The sequence below is a fragment of the Bombina bombina genome, chromosome 5 (assembly GCF_027579735.1).
Source record: "Bombina bombina isolate aBomBom1 chromosome 5, aBomBom1.pri, whole genome shotgun sequence".
NCBI lineage: Eukaryota > Metazoa > Chordata > Amphibia > Anura > Bombinatoridae > Bombina > Bombina bombina.
Window position 1 is genome coordinate 455,520,035 of NC_069503.1, and position 13,030 is coordinate 455,533,064.

Here is a 13,030-nt window from a genome sequence, read left to right on the forward strand (position 1 = left end):
AATATAAAATAAGGAGTTAATGTTTCCTTTTATGATACAATAGAATCAGGAAAGTAATTGCAGATAATATATGAAATGGGAAATTGCACTTAAATAAACTGAAAAATAATGGTTTCAATATTCCTCAAGAGAGGTTACACTGAGTAAAAAACAGTTATAGACTATATATATATATATATATATATATATATATATATATATATATATATATGTATAGTCTCTGTTTGAATTTGGCAAGCTTATTCAACTAAATATTTTGGTACTACTTTTTTCTGTGCAGAAAAAAATAGATATCTACTTATTCTTATTGTAATAATAATAATAAATAATAATAATAGTTCTGCTACCTATAAATGTAATATTTTGTTGAGTGTTGCTCTAAGTATTTATCTGCACAATACAAAATAAAACAAAATATATACATGATTGACATCATAATCTGCAATAACTAATTTTCTGTCCTATTAACGTTTTTAGATTATCTTAATTTTAATGGACAAAACAATCTATTTTTTATGATTTGCACTTTCCCGGTAATCCAGCTTGATGTCTATATTTAAATGAATAAATCACAAAAGTTTCAATTCATTTTTTGTTCAAATACATGAACGCACACCTGCAGCATCAAATTATGACTATTACACATTAACACTTTGGTAACGCAGGCAGATTAGGAAAGAATTTGCCTTTGGCCAAGTAAAACAAATTAGTATTGTCAATGAACGTCACATGTGTATTATCTCTTCATGCCACTTCAAACACATCCTCTTTGAAAGAACAAAAAAAAAAAAATAAGTTTCTTATCACAAGTAGTTCTTGCTTGTCAGACCCTAAAGGGGAAAAAAAAAAGGTGACATTGTGACATTTCAAAAAGAGGGGGCTAAGGGTGAGGGAATGTAATTTCCTTGCTATTCAGGAAGTAGTAAATCAAACTAGGTTTGTTACATTTTGTCTCAGGCTTTGTTTTGACAACTAAACTTGCTCTGTGCAGATATGGGCAGTTAGGCGTATCTCTTAGGCAATTGGATATAAAGGGAGGGTTGTGGGGGAGTATTGACCACCCAAAGTCACAGCAGCAACAATCTTTGCCTGTTTTACACACAGTTCCTTTGGGATAATGATTAATCCAAGGTGAAACATTAATGACTGCACTGTATATATAAACAACGGTGCTCAACATAAACAGCTAATACCAAGGCACAAGCTGACTGAGATTCCTAGACTTTATTATACAGCCTATTTCTATATAGACGAATTTGATAGATTTATACTGAATTTCTAGAACAGTATAATGAATATCAAGACTAGAAAAGAAGTTGCCTGCTGGCTACTGTCTGCCTCTTTCCTGATACTAACCATAGGGGTAGGGCTGGCCGAACCGCTGCATTGTGCTCAGTGCACTGAGGAACGTTTAGCCCTCTGTCCTCAGGTTTCTTCAGACTGCCAAGAACTAGCAAGAGAGCCTGGCTGCGGCTGCTGTTTGACCTGTGCACTGAAGCGTGGGGAGCCTTGTGGTGTTTACACTGCGAGGTGCGGGAGATCCCTCAGCTGCCACGCAAAGGCAGGAGAGGCCAGACCCCTACATGCACTCACTAAAGGACAAGGGATCTGCATGGATGCTGATGAGCTGGAGAAGTTAAGAGCAACTGATTCTGCAGGTGAGTTTACTGCTGATGCATTGGTTACTTTGCTTAGTTTTAATCCTATTAATAATGTGCAGTTTTTATGTGGCTGTCTGTAATTTAATTTGAAATTAGCTACAATACAATTATTTAAGGAATGGGTGGAATAAATATGTAATGCATAAAATACAGTGTGTTGCATAAAAAAACAACCCTATTGTATTTAGTAAAATAAAGGCGAGTTCATATCCTATTGGGGTTAATGTGCTTATTTATTACCCCTTTTAAAATTGTACTCAATTTTGACTTCACTGGTTGATTGTTTGCAAAATAACAATTGAATTACAACTAAATATATTAGTTATATGTTAGGGGGACAAAATATTATTCCATATATGTATTGCATACCAGCAAACATGCATTTTCTTGCAGCTTTAGACAGTGTTAGTGCTTTTATATGACAGTAACTAAAACAGCAGTTTTCTATCGTTATACATATACCACAAAATGTACACATGATTAGTGTTTCTATGATTTATGCCCATAGTATCTATAGTAAATTTATGGTTTTGCTCCAATGCATTGTATTATGTAATTAGAACAATTCATGCCATTGGAATCATGGTTTATCTTTCATTTTCACTTAGTTTATGCTTGAGAGTTGGCAATGGCATCCCTGAGCACTTCTATGAAAAAATGTTTCCATTTTAATGCCAAACACCTGCCTATTATAAATCAAAAGGAAAATGGTTTATAGAAACTAGTATTTTTCCTTAGCAACACATTTTTAACATATACATTTTACATATATTTTATGAAGTATATGGTGCTTACAATTTAATTTAATATTGGATTTTACATATCACAAATAAAATTCATATTTTATTAATGGCAACCTTTTGAACAGTATGGGTAATAGGTTCATGGGTAAATAATGGGTAAGAAAACCATTTTTTATTTCTTTGAATCTATATATACAATAGATTAGTAGTGGTGAAAATAAAGACAATATAGTGCATTTTAACACAAGAAACATACATTAGAACAGATACCAAGTTCCTGCTTTGAAGAGTTTACAATCTGCTATTTACTTATTGCTGTTCATCTATCTATCTTTCTCTCTGTCTGTCTATCTGTCTATCTATCTCATCTCTTTGGATCCATCTATCCTATATTACCTATCTGTAAATATTATCTATATCGGAAAACTATATATCCTTCTATCTATCATCGATCTAATATCTATCTATCTATCTATCTATCTATCTATCTATCTATCTATCTATCTATCTATCTATCTATCTATCTATCTTATCTATATCTGAAAACTATATATCCTTCTATCTATCATCTAATATCTATCTATTTATATTATCTATATCTGAAAACTATATATCATTCTATTTATCATCTACCTAATATCTGATATCTATTGATCGATCAGTCGGTCTATCTATCTGTCTATCTATCTATCTATCTATCTATCTCTCTGTCTGTCTATTTATCTCATCTCTTTGGATCCATCTATCCTATCATACCTATCTGTAAATGTAATAATATCTATATCTGAAAACTATATATCCTTCTATCTATCATCTATCTAATATCTATCTATTTATCTGTTTATAATCTTTCAACTCTCTCTCTCTCTCCCTCTATCTATCTATCTATCTATCTATCTCTTTATCTATTACAATAGATAGATGATAGATAGATAGATAGATAGATAGATAGAAGAAAGATAGATAGATAGATAGATAGATAGATAGGTAGGTAGAAGAAAGATAGATAGAAAGAAAAAGATAGACATATATATATATATATATATATATATATATATATATAGAGAGAGAGAGAGAGAGAGAGAGAGAGAGAGAGAGAGAGAGAGATTTTAGATATATAGATATAATTACATGTAAATATTCTTAAAGGGACACTAAACCCATTTTTTTCTTTCTTTCGTGATTCAGATAGAGCATGAAATTTTAAGCAACTTTCTAATTTACTCCTATTATGAAATGTTCTTTATTCTCTTGGTATCTTTATTTGAAATGGAAGAATGTAAGTTTAGATGCCGGCCCATTTTTGGTGAACAACCTGGGTTGTCCTTGCTGATTGGTGGATAAATTCATCCACCAATAAAAAAAAGTGCTGTCTAGAGTTCTGATCCAAAATAATTGCTTAGATGCCTTCTTTTTCAAATAAAGATAGCACGAGAACGAAGAAAAATTGATAATAGGAGTAAATTAGAAAGTTGCTTAAAATTACATGATCTAACTGAATCACAGAAGAAAAAAATTGGGTTCAGTTTCCCTTTAAGTAAAGCACTTAGCAATTTAAGTTCTATAACATCTGTTTTCAATCTACTTAAGTACTTTTCGGAATTGTACTATCACCTGCTTACATGGTCTTTTGCGCACTTAAATGATCTCTTGACACTGCTGCTTGTTATTGTAACTTGTGACCTAGTTCCTTTCATCAGTCAGGTTAAAGAGCAACGTGACATAGTATTCACATGTGACTTGTCTACATATATTTAATGCTGATAACACTCAGCCACACATTTCTCATCATGCTTTCATCAAATTAAGAAGGGGTGAAAAAAAACACACCACATCTTAAAATATTAATGGGAGGAAAGAAATGCTGTTGATTAGGAATTTTGACCCTGATGAGCATTGTATCCTTTTAAGGGCTAATGCAATTAATCAATAACAGTGCTTGCTTCAGCAACTCATATACTAGAAGTTTAAAGATCCAGAGGATTGTCATGACTCCAGTACAAGAAATAAATAATATAAGTATGCACAGCATTCTGGCTAAACATTTCATAACCTGCATGTGTTCTACAGAAGTCAATTTACGTTGTATTTCACTTTTAAATAACTTTATTTATTATTGAAACAATATAGAAACAGACACTAGAGCTAAACTCCATTTATATTACAGTTTTCTAGCAATATTCATGTCAGTCCCAGAGGTATGACTAGTGGTCTTCATTTTTCCTTTACTTGAAGAAAAATATTTGTCTTTATCTATACAAGGTAGTGAACTAAGCTCACCACATAATATAAATATTTCAGAGAAAACGCTGCAAAGTAGCTACATCTTCATGTTTAATATACATTAAAGGGACACTATACCCAAACATTTTCTTTCATGATTAAGGTAGAGAATATAATTTTAAACAACATTCCAATTTACTTCTATTACCTAATTTGCTTCATTCTTTAGATATACTTTAATGAAGAAATAGTGATGCACACGGTGAACCAATCAGAGGAGGCATCTATGTACAGCTACCAATCAGCAGCTACTAAGCATATCTAGATATGCTTTTCAGCAAAGAATATCAAGAGAATGAAGCGAAATAGATAATAGAAGTACATTAGAAAGTTGTTTATAATTGTATGCTCTGTTTAAATCATGAAAGAAAAAATGTGGGTTTCATGTCCCTTTAAGCATATAAACTACCTAGAATTTGTTTGTAAAAAAAATGGTCATATTAAAGGGACATGAAACCCAACATTTTTCTTTCATTATTCAAATACAGAATGCAATTTAAAAATGTGTCCAATTTACTTCTATTATCAAATTCGCTTTTTTCTAATGCTATTCTTTGTTGAAGAGATACCTAGGTAGGTAGCGTGCACATGTCTGGAACACTAAATGACAGGAAATAGCGCTGCCATCTAGTGTTCTTGCTATTGTATAACATTGTTGCAAAGCTGCTGCCATATAGTGCTGCTGCAGAAACGTGCCCACTCATGGGTTTACATCCCTGCTTTTCAACAAAGGATAACAAGAAAACAAAGAAAAAATTGGTCATAGAAGAAAATTGGAAAGTTGTTTAAAATTGTATGTTCAATCTGAATGATAAAATATTATTTTTGGGGTTTCGTGTCCCTTTAAATTCTATTAGACCATATCTTGTATTAACTAAAGTCAGCACTCATAGAATTGTACAATCTTGTCTTCCTTGCGCTGTAGATATAAAGGATTATGCAGAGCAGGAAAATACAGCTCCTGAAGGCACTGACATTTCACAAGACCAATATTCCCCATTCTTCAGATTGTTTCCTGATGGCTTTGACAAAGTTGATCCCTGGAATGCAATCACTGTGTTTGAGCGTCTGAAGGCAAAGAAAGTCTTTGAGCGTAACAGGAAGTGGAAGGACCAGCAGGTAAGACCCTAGGAAATGCCTCCGGTGCAATGAAAACACTTAAATGATACATTTTATAATTGGGAGGCCCTAATCTGTCACGCACATTGAAAGAATGATTAAAACATGACATGGAAATGTAAAGATCTAAAGGCTATAAATCTTGTTTATTATGCGGCTGCAGAAACATGTCTTGGCAACCATTGCTCTATTTTTTATAGTCTCACAATAGGGGCTTGACTTTACCTAATTTTATTCGCAATATATATAAAAATCTGCTCAAGTTATGGTTGGTTTACAAAATAGCAATTTGATAAATGAAGGGGGTTGTCTGGGATGTAAGATAAAAAGACAGACATCTTTCTAAAGATTAGATCTCTCATTTTACATGCAAATACAAAACATCTTTAATAATAAAATGCAATGAAACAAATAAGTGCTCTTGTTTAAACTGCAGTTGCCACTCACAATATTCTTATAATTATGGTGTAATAAAAAAAATCAGAAAGTGTTGTGACTGCACGATAATGAGAACCTGGTCTTATATACACATTAAAGGGACAGTATACTGTAAAATAGTTTTTCCCTCAATGTGTTTACAATTGCTTTTATTACCAACTGCAGAGTAAAAAATGTATGAAAATAAGCTTTTTAAGGTTTATTTGTGTATTTTAAAGCTCTTATTTTGTGTTTTGAAGCCACAACCTAATAAAATAGGTTGAGCTTGTAGATCTAATCAGATCTCATTACTGTATCACATTGTGCACATATACCTGCTTCTTTATCTTATATCTGTCCATAAAACAATCACCAGTACTTGGAGAAAACAATGGAAAATCAACATTTTATTACCTTATCTTTGCTATATGCCACTGGGAGTGTAATTTATTCTGCTGGCTGTGTTTACAAAGCTTATCTATAGCTTGGACCTGCGTCCACAAACTTTTAGAATAGGTGGGGATACCACATGCTAAATCAACTATTTCAAATGCTGATATAAGGGTAAAGGAGCTCCTTGTAAGCAATTTAATACCCTCCAGCAGGTAAAGTGGATTATTGGGAACAAATTAAAGGGGAGAAAATTTTTGAGTAAACTGTCCCTTTAAGTCTATTCTTGATGGTGTGACTATGATGTAAAATAAACGACTTAAAGGACCAGTCAACACAGTAGATTTGTATAATCAACAAATGCAAGATAACAAGACAATGCAATAGCGCTTAGTCTGAACTTCAAATGAGTAGTAGATTTGTTTTCTGCCAATTTTAAAAGTTATGTCTTTTTTCCACTCCCCCTTGTACCATGTGACAGCCATCAGCCAATCACAAATGCATACACGTACCATGTGACAGCCATTAGCCATTCACAAATGCATACACACTTATTCTTGTTCAGTAGGAGCTGGTGACTCAAAAAGTGTAAATATAAAAAGACTGTGCACATTTTGTTAATGGAAGTAAATTGGAAAGTTGTTTAAAATAGCATGCTCTATCTGAATAATGAAAGTTTAATTTTGATTGAGTGTCCCTTTAAAGAAAAATCTTCAAGTTAGCAATTATGTAAATTTAAGTCAAATATTTTTGTTTAATAATTGACTTGTACTGACTTTGGTAATACAAGTCAACTATTTATAAAAAAAAAAGCAACTTGCCAAATCCAGATGCCTTCAAAGCTAAAGTCAGAATTTGTAAAATGCATGCACTGCACCTGCCAGCTTTCTAGTATATAGCATGTCTGAGGTATAACATCAATATCTGTTTCTAAACATTTTACACCTAGTATCTTTAAATTTAAAAAGAAATCTGCATGTATAATAAATGCCTGATTTAATTAAAGGGACAGTTAACACCAGAAATGTTGTTGTTTAAAAAGAAAAATAATCCCTTTATTACCCATTCCCCAGTTTTGCATATCCAACACAGTTATAATAATACATGTTTTACCTCTGTAATTATCTTGTATCTAAGCCTCTGCTGACTGCCCCCTTATTTCAGTTCTTTTGACAGACATGCAGTTTAGCCAATCAGTGCTCACTCCTAGGTCACTTTACGTGCATGAGCTCAATGTTATCTATATGACACATGTGACTAATGCCCTCTAGTGGTCAAAATGTATTCAGATTAGAGGCAGTCTTCAATGTCTAAGAAATTAGCATATGAACCGCCTAGGTTTAGCTTTCAGCTAAGCATACCAAGAGAACAAAGCAAAATTGGTGATAAAAGTAAATTGGGAAGTTGTTTAAAATTGCATGCCCTATTTAAATCATGAAAGTTTTTTTTGGACTTTAATGCTAGGGTAGACTGATTACTGTTTAACAATAGTAAGGCTCCCTTGAAATTAACCTATTGCTGCCAGTGGCATTTGTTATAGGTTAAACTTGTAACATCTTGGCTCAGTAATTTAATAATAATTAAAAAATAAAAAGAACAAAAAAAAAAAACAACAATCAGAATGGAATTAGAAAGACCCTGTTAGACCAAGCTTGACTGATTCAGACAGGCAAAGTTGACTGGATAATTAAAGGGCCACTATAAGCAAAAATGAAAAGTTTCATGATTCAGATAAGGCATTCAATTTAAAAAAAACAAAAAAACTTTCCAATATACTTACATTATCAAAACATGCACATTCACTGACTACGACTGAGCATGTGCAAAAGTGCACAGTATATACATATATGCATATTGTGATAGGTTGATTGCTGTCATATAGTACAGGGGGAGGGAAACTTGAGTTAACTTTGAAATTTGCAAGAAAATATTTTTCTGCTCATTTCAAATTCAAAATAAGTGCTATTGCATTGTCTTTTTTATTGTACATTTGTCAATTATTCAATAATACTGTATTTAGAGGTCCTTTAACATTTATAGAATATACCCCAATATCTTTAACAGATGCCATAACTTTATAGTACAGTAATAGTATGTCTTTACACTTATGTGCATGTATGTAAAATATTATTCATGCCTTTTTTTCATTCTATTAGGGCCCATGCCAGAAAGAACTGTATAAAGCAATGGATAAATTGGCCAAGGCTCAACAAAGAACAGGAGAAGAGATTTATAGATTCCATATTCCCAATTGTAATAGAAATGGCTTCTATCACAGCAAACAGGTACATCATTTTCTTTTTTTCTTTTGCACCATAAGCAAATACGCTACCTAGATTCCCTTCACTAGCACATCTCCAGTTGTAAAAAAAATACAAGGCATCATAAAAAAGAAGAAAAAAACCCAACACAAAACAGAAGGCTAGTTACAACCCTACTTGAGATTACAGCCTATATTTGTTGCCAATTATTTTGGCATTAGACAACATTTGTATATACGCCTCATCAACCTGATTCTCAGAAAAATAGCTGTAATATACTTAGCCACTATAATTACTCCTAGAAATATTTTTTATGCTGGAGTTCAACTGAATTGAAAAAAAATGTCCTAATTTATGCCACTTTAGCAGACTCCGAGCTCCATTTTTCATATGGAAAATCATAATCGTAAATCATTTGCTGCTGTTAAAGTGTATATTCATATTTTTTATGCAATTATTTTAAGTATAAATATTATTTTTCTTAATTTTAGTGTGAAGCATCATTAGATGGAGAACGTGGAAAATGCTGGTGTGTCTATCCATTAACAGGAAGAAGGATCCCAGGTTCTCCTGAGATCAGAGGAGATCTTAACTGCCAGCAGTATCTGAATTCTCAAGAATAGATTTTATTATTCCAGTTTGTATTCTTTATAAATAACTTTTGGTGTAAATTGCATAAGTATTTATTCTAAGTATATATTTTCTTTTTCCCCCCTCACTTAATGTATTTTTTTCATAACTTTATTTATAAATATATTATTAAGGTCCTTAATATTTACACTATTTTTTTAAAACAAATTATAAAATGTAAATCTAACAAGCATTTATTTAACACAAAAATTATATTTTTTACAAATATGCAAGAAAGTCTGAAAATATAAAAAAAATAAAAAAAACTTAATTTTTATGGTAATATATTCTGAAACATACTTGTATTTAAGCAAACATTTTGCTATTCTTGGCACCTACTCGATTTGGAGTTTCTCAAGTTATTTTCTTTAATTGGTTAAATACAGTTTTTAATTTAATTACAGGGTATCAAGGCAGTGTGAATATTCATGTTAAAAAAATGAGAACAAATATGTTGACTAACTCCATTTATTTATGAATTAATAATAAAATAAAATCAGATTTAATTTATATTTCCAATGTTCCATAAATATATAGTGCTAGATGACAATAGGGGCACAGAATGGCTCATTGTTTTTCTCCTCATAATACCATTTTGCTATGTTTTGAGCCACCAAAATATCCCCTTTGTGCACAATTAGAACAATTAATATGCTTCGTGTGTTCATAAATATATTACCACTAAGCACTCGTTACACTAAAAACTCTACCTCTGTTATAGGTGGTCAAGGTGCAACACAGTTGCATTAATATTCTGTATACATTACTTCATAGATCATTTTAAAAAGGTGACATTTCCAAATATTCTATCAGCATTTTAAGAAAAGCATGTTTTAGCCAATATTTTTTTAATGAAGGAAACTTTGTGATAGTTCAGAAATGTTACAACTATCTTGCCACACAGGCACTTAACAAATCTCGCTACCTCAGTTTTAACAGATTGGTTTAATTTTTTTTGTGTCAGCCAATAAGAACTTCTATACATAGGTATTAAAAGCCAATCCCATTTGAGAATATATGGGTAGCGTAAAATCATTGGAACAATACCTGATTGAATGTCGCAAAGGCATAGATTTTACCATAAAATAACCAAAACAATGGCAATGATTTAGATCTCTGAATTTTCTTAAATATAATCTGTCTGCTAGAATATGGGAATTTATATAAACACACAAAGAAGATCACTGTACAAATTCTGACATTGTAAAGGCATATCTTTTTCTGCAAAATGTGTATTTTTTTCTGTGAACTTTTATCAATCTTTTCTTTTAATGACCTTACTTGTGCATTGTTGTTATAATGTGTTGATTCTACCTAGCATATATCATATGCACTTCGGTGGTAGACAATGTAAATAAGTATATAAATGACACACAATTATATTTATATATACAGTATTATTTAATGTGTATGATTGGCATAATTGAAATATATGATTTCTTTTTCATCCATTATATTTTAATGTCATTGTAATAGATCTGACAATGTTTTACCAATTTTGCAATTTAGAGACTCTAACTCAATTACTCTATTTAAAAAAACAACAAAAGCAAAACCTATATATATATATATATATATATATATATATATATATACTGCAGTGTACATGCGGCTAAGAAAAAATATGCATTTTATTTATATCCAGTAATGTGTTAGTGATTTTCCACAAAATATGGGGAATTGGTTTTATTTATTATATCAGAGAAATAATATTTAAATACTCTGCCTCATTGTTACATGCACTGACGAATGGGCATATTTCCCAATATTTGTAATTTTTGTGTTGCTGAATAAATACTTTTCAGCTTCAAATATATAATGGACCTAAATAGAGAATTTTCAGTCCCAGCTAGTAACATACCAAAACACAGAAAAAAATGACGTTATATATATATATTTTCAAGAATTTTTTAATGTAACGTGATAGTTATATGACCAAATCAGGCCTAATATAAAGAATACTGTGTCAGGATAGAGCATTGGGTTTTCTTCATGATAATTTTTACAGATTTGACCTCATATATTAATTTTATTTTACAAATAGTATTAAAATTAAGTGGGAAAAAGAGGACAATAAATTAATTTGAAAGAGTTACCAGTTTACAGTTAATTAATTCCTCCGTAGGGCTCTGCACACACTCTTGATATCAGGGTGCATTTAAATCCAATCCATAACTCCCAAACAGAGAGCACTCACCGGGTCTTCAATAAAAAAATTCAATTTACTAGAACTGCTCTAATAAATTGAAGTGAGTGCTTTCTGTTTGGGAGTTATATATATATATATATATATATATATATATATATATATATATATATATATATATATATATATATATATATATTGTATCTGTATAAATACCAAATAAATCTGTAATGAAACCAGGAATACTATTTGGTTGGTATGCACACATATTAATGAATAAATCACAGGTGTTGATAATTCACTGTTTCAATATCCCAATAAGTGTTAAATGCATACATTTTAATTAGATCTAGTCTAGTAAGAAATTGCCAACAACAAATACGAACTTAGGCTTTCGCTTTTACTGAACATTGAGTGGACCAGTACATTTTTCTCTGACATAGATGATATCTATATAACCATATGACTATAATTATAAATAACTATAACTGTTTTGGCATTGTTTCTGTTTTTATTTTGCAATATTGGTTAAAATTGCAGTCTGAGAATATAAGATATTCAACAATTCATCATGTGCTATATAATTTGCCTTAATATTTGCTTTTAGATACAGCTTTCTTTCACCTTGTATTTCCAAACAATTTAAAATATTTTGCAAATTATGTTTTTCTCCTCTTGGTTTAACATATTGAACAAATTTTAGAAAACTTATGGGAATCAAATTCATAAAAAAAAAACTATATTTATTTATTAAATAACTGTAACACTGAATAACATATTTTGGACTGCGTGTTTGTATCCATGTTGAAAATGGTGTAATTTTTTTTTTTTTTTACATACAAAAAAAAGTTGACTGGCATTCAGTCAGAATTTCCATTTTGCTGCTACTTTTATATAAATATATGTCTGTTCATTTGTGTTTCATAAAAATGTATGACTACGCTGCTGCTAAATATTTCATATACTTTTTGTACGTTATTGCTTGTATTTTATTGATCATAAAGTTTGTTTCTTTTGTATCTTTGAGATTGTATCTTTGAGATTGTTGAGATTGTAATAAACTTTACTTTTCACATATATGACCACTGTATTCTTAAATATATACACTTTCTATATGTAGATGCTTGATTGCAGAAAAGCACAAAGCTATGTTTCCTGTTTAAATGTGAGTTAAAATAAAAGCAAGGAAGAGGTTTTATTCAGGATATCACAAAGACTATTTAAAGACTGGTTAAACAGTACAATTCAGATATACCATGGGTCAAATGTGACCAAGTAATGCCACCGCCCACCGGTAACATTGTCATGGGAGGGTGCATGTCATTAACACTTTGGTTGCCAGCAAGATATTCAGTGCAATTATTTCTAGCATCCAAATCT

The 13,030-nt window shown here is 31.1% G+C and overlaps 1 protein-coding gene across 1 annotated transcript; it reads left to right on the top strand.

Moving 5' to 3' along the window:
- The first annotated feature begins 995 nt into the window (after window positions 1–995).
- IGFBP1 (insulin like growth factor binding protein 1) lies at window positions 996–12,725 on the top strand. Its single transcript, XM_053714332.1, has 4 exons — window positions 996–1,658; window positions 5,613–5,806; window positions 8,770–8,898; window positions 9,366–12,725. The coding sequence occupies exons 1-4, from the start codon at window positions 1,292–1,294 to the stop codon at window positions 9,495–9,497; spliced, it is 822 nt and encodes a 273-aa protein (XP_053570307.1). The 5' UTR covers window positions 996–1,291; the 3' UTR covers window positions 9,498–12,725.
- Window positions 12,726–13,030: the final 305 nt, after the last annotated feature.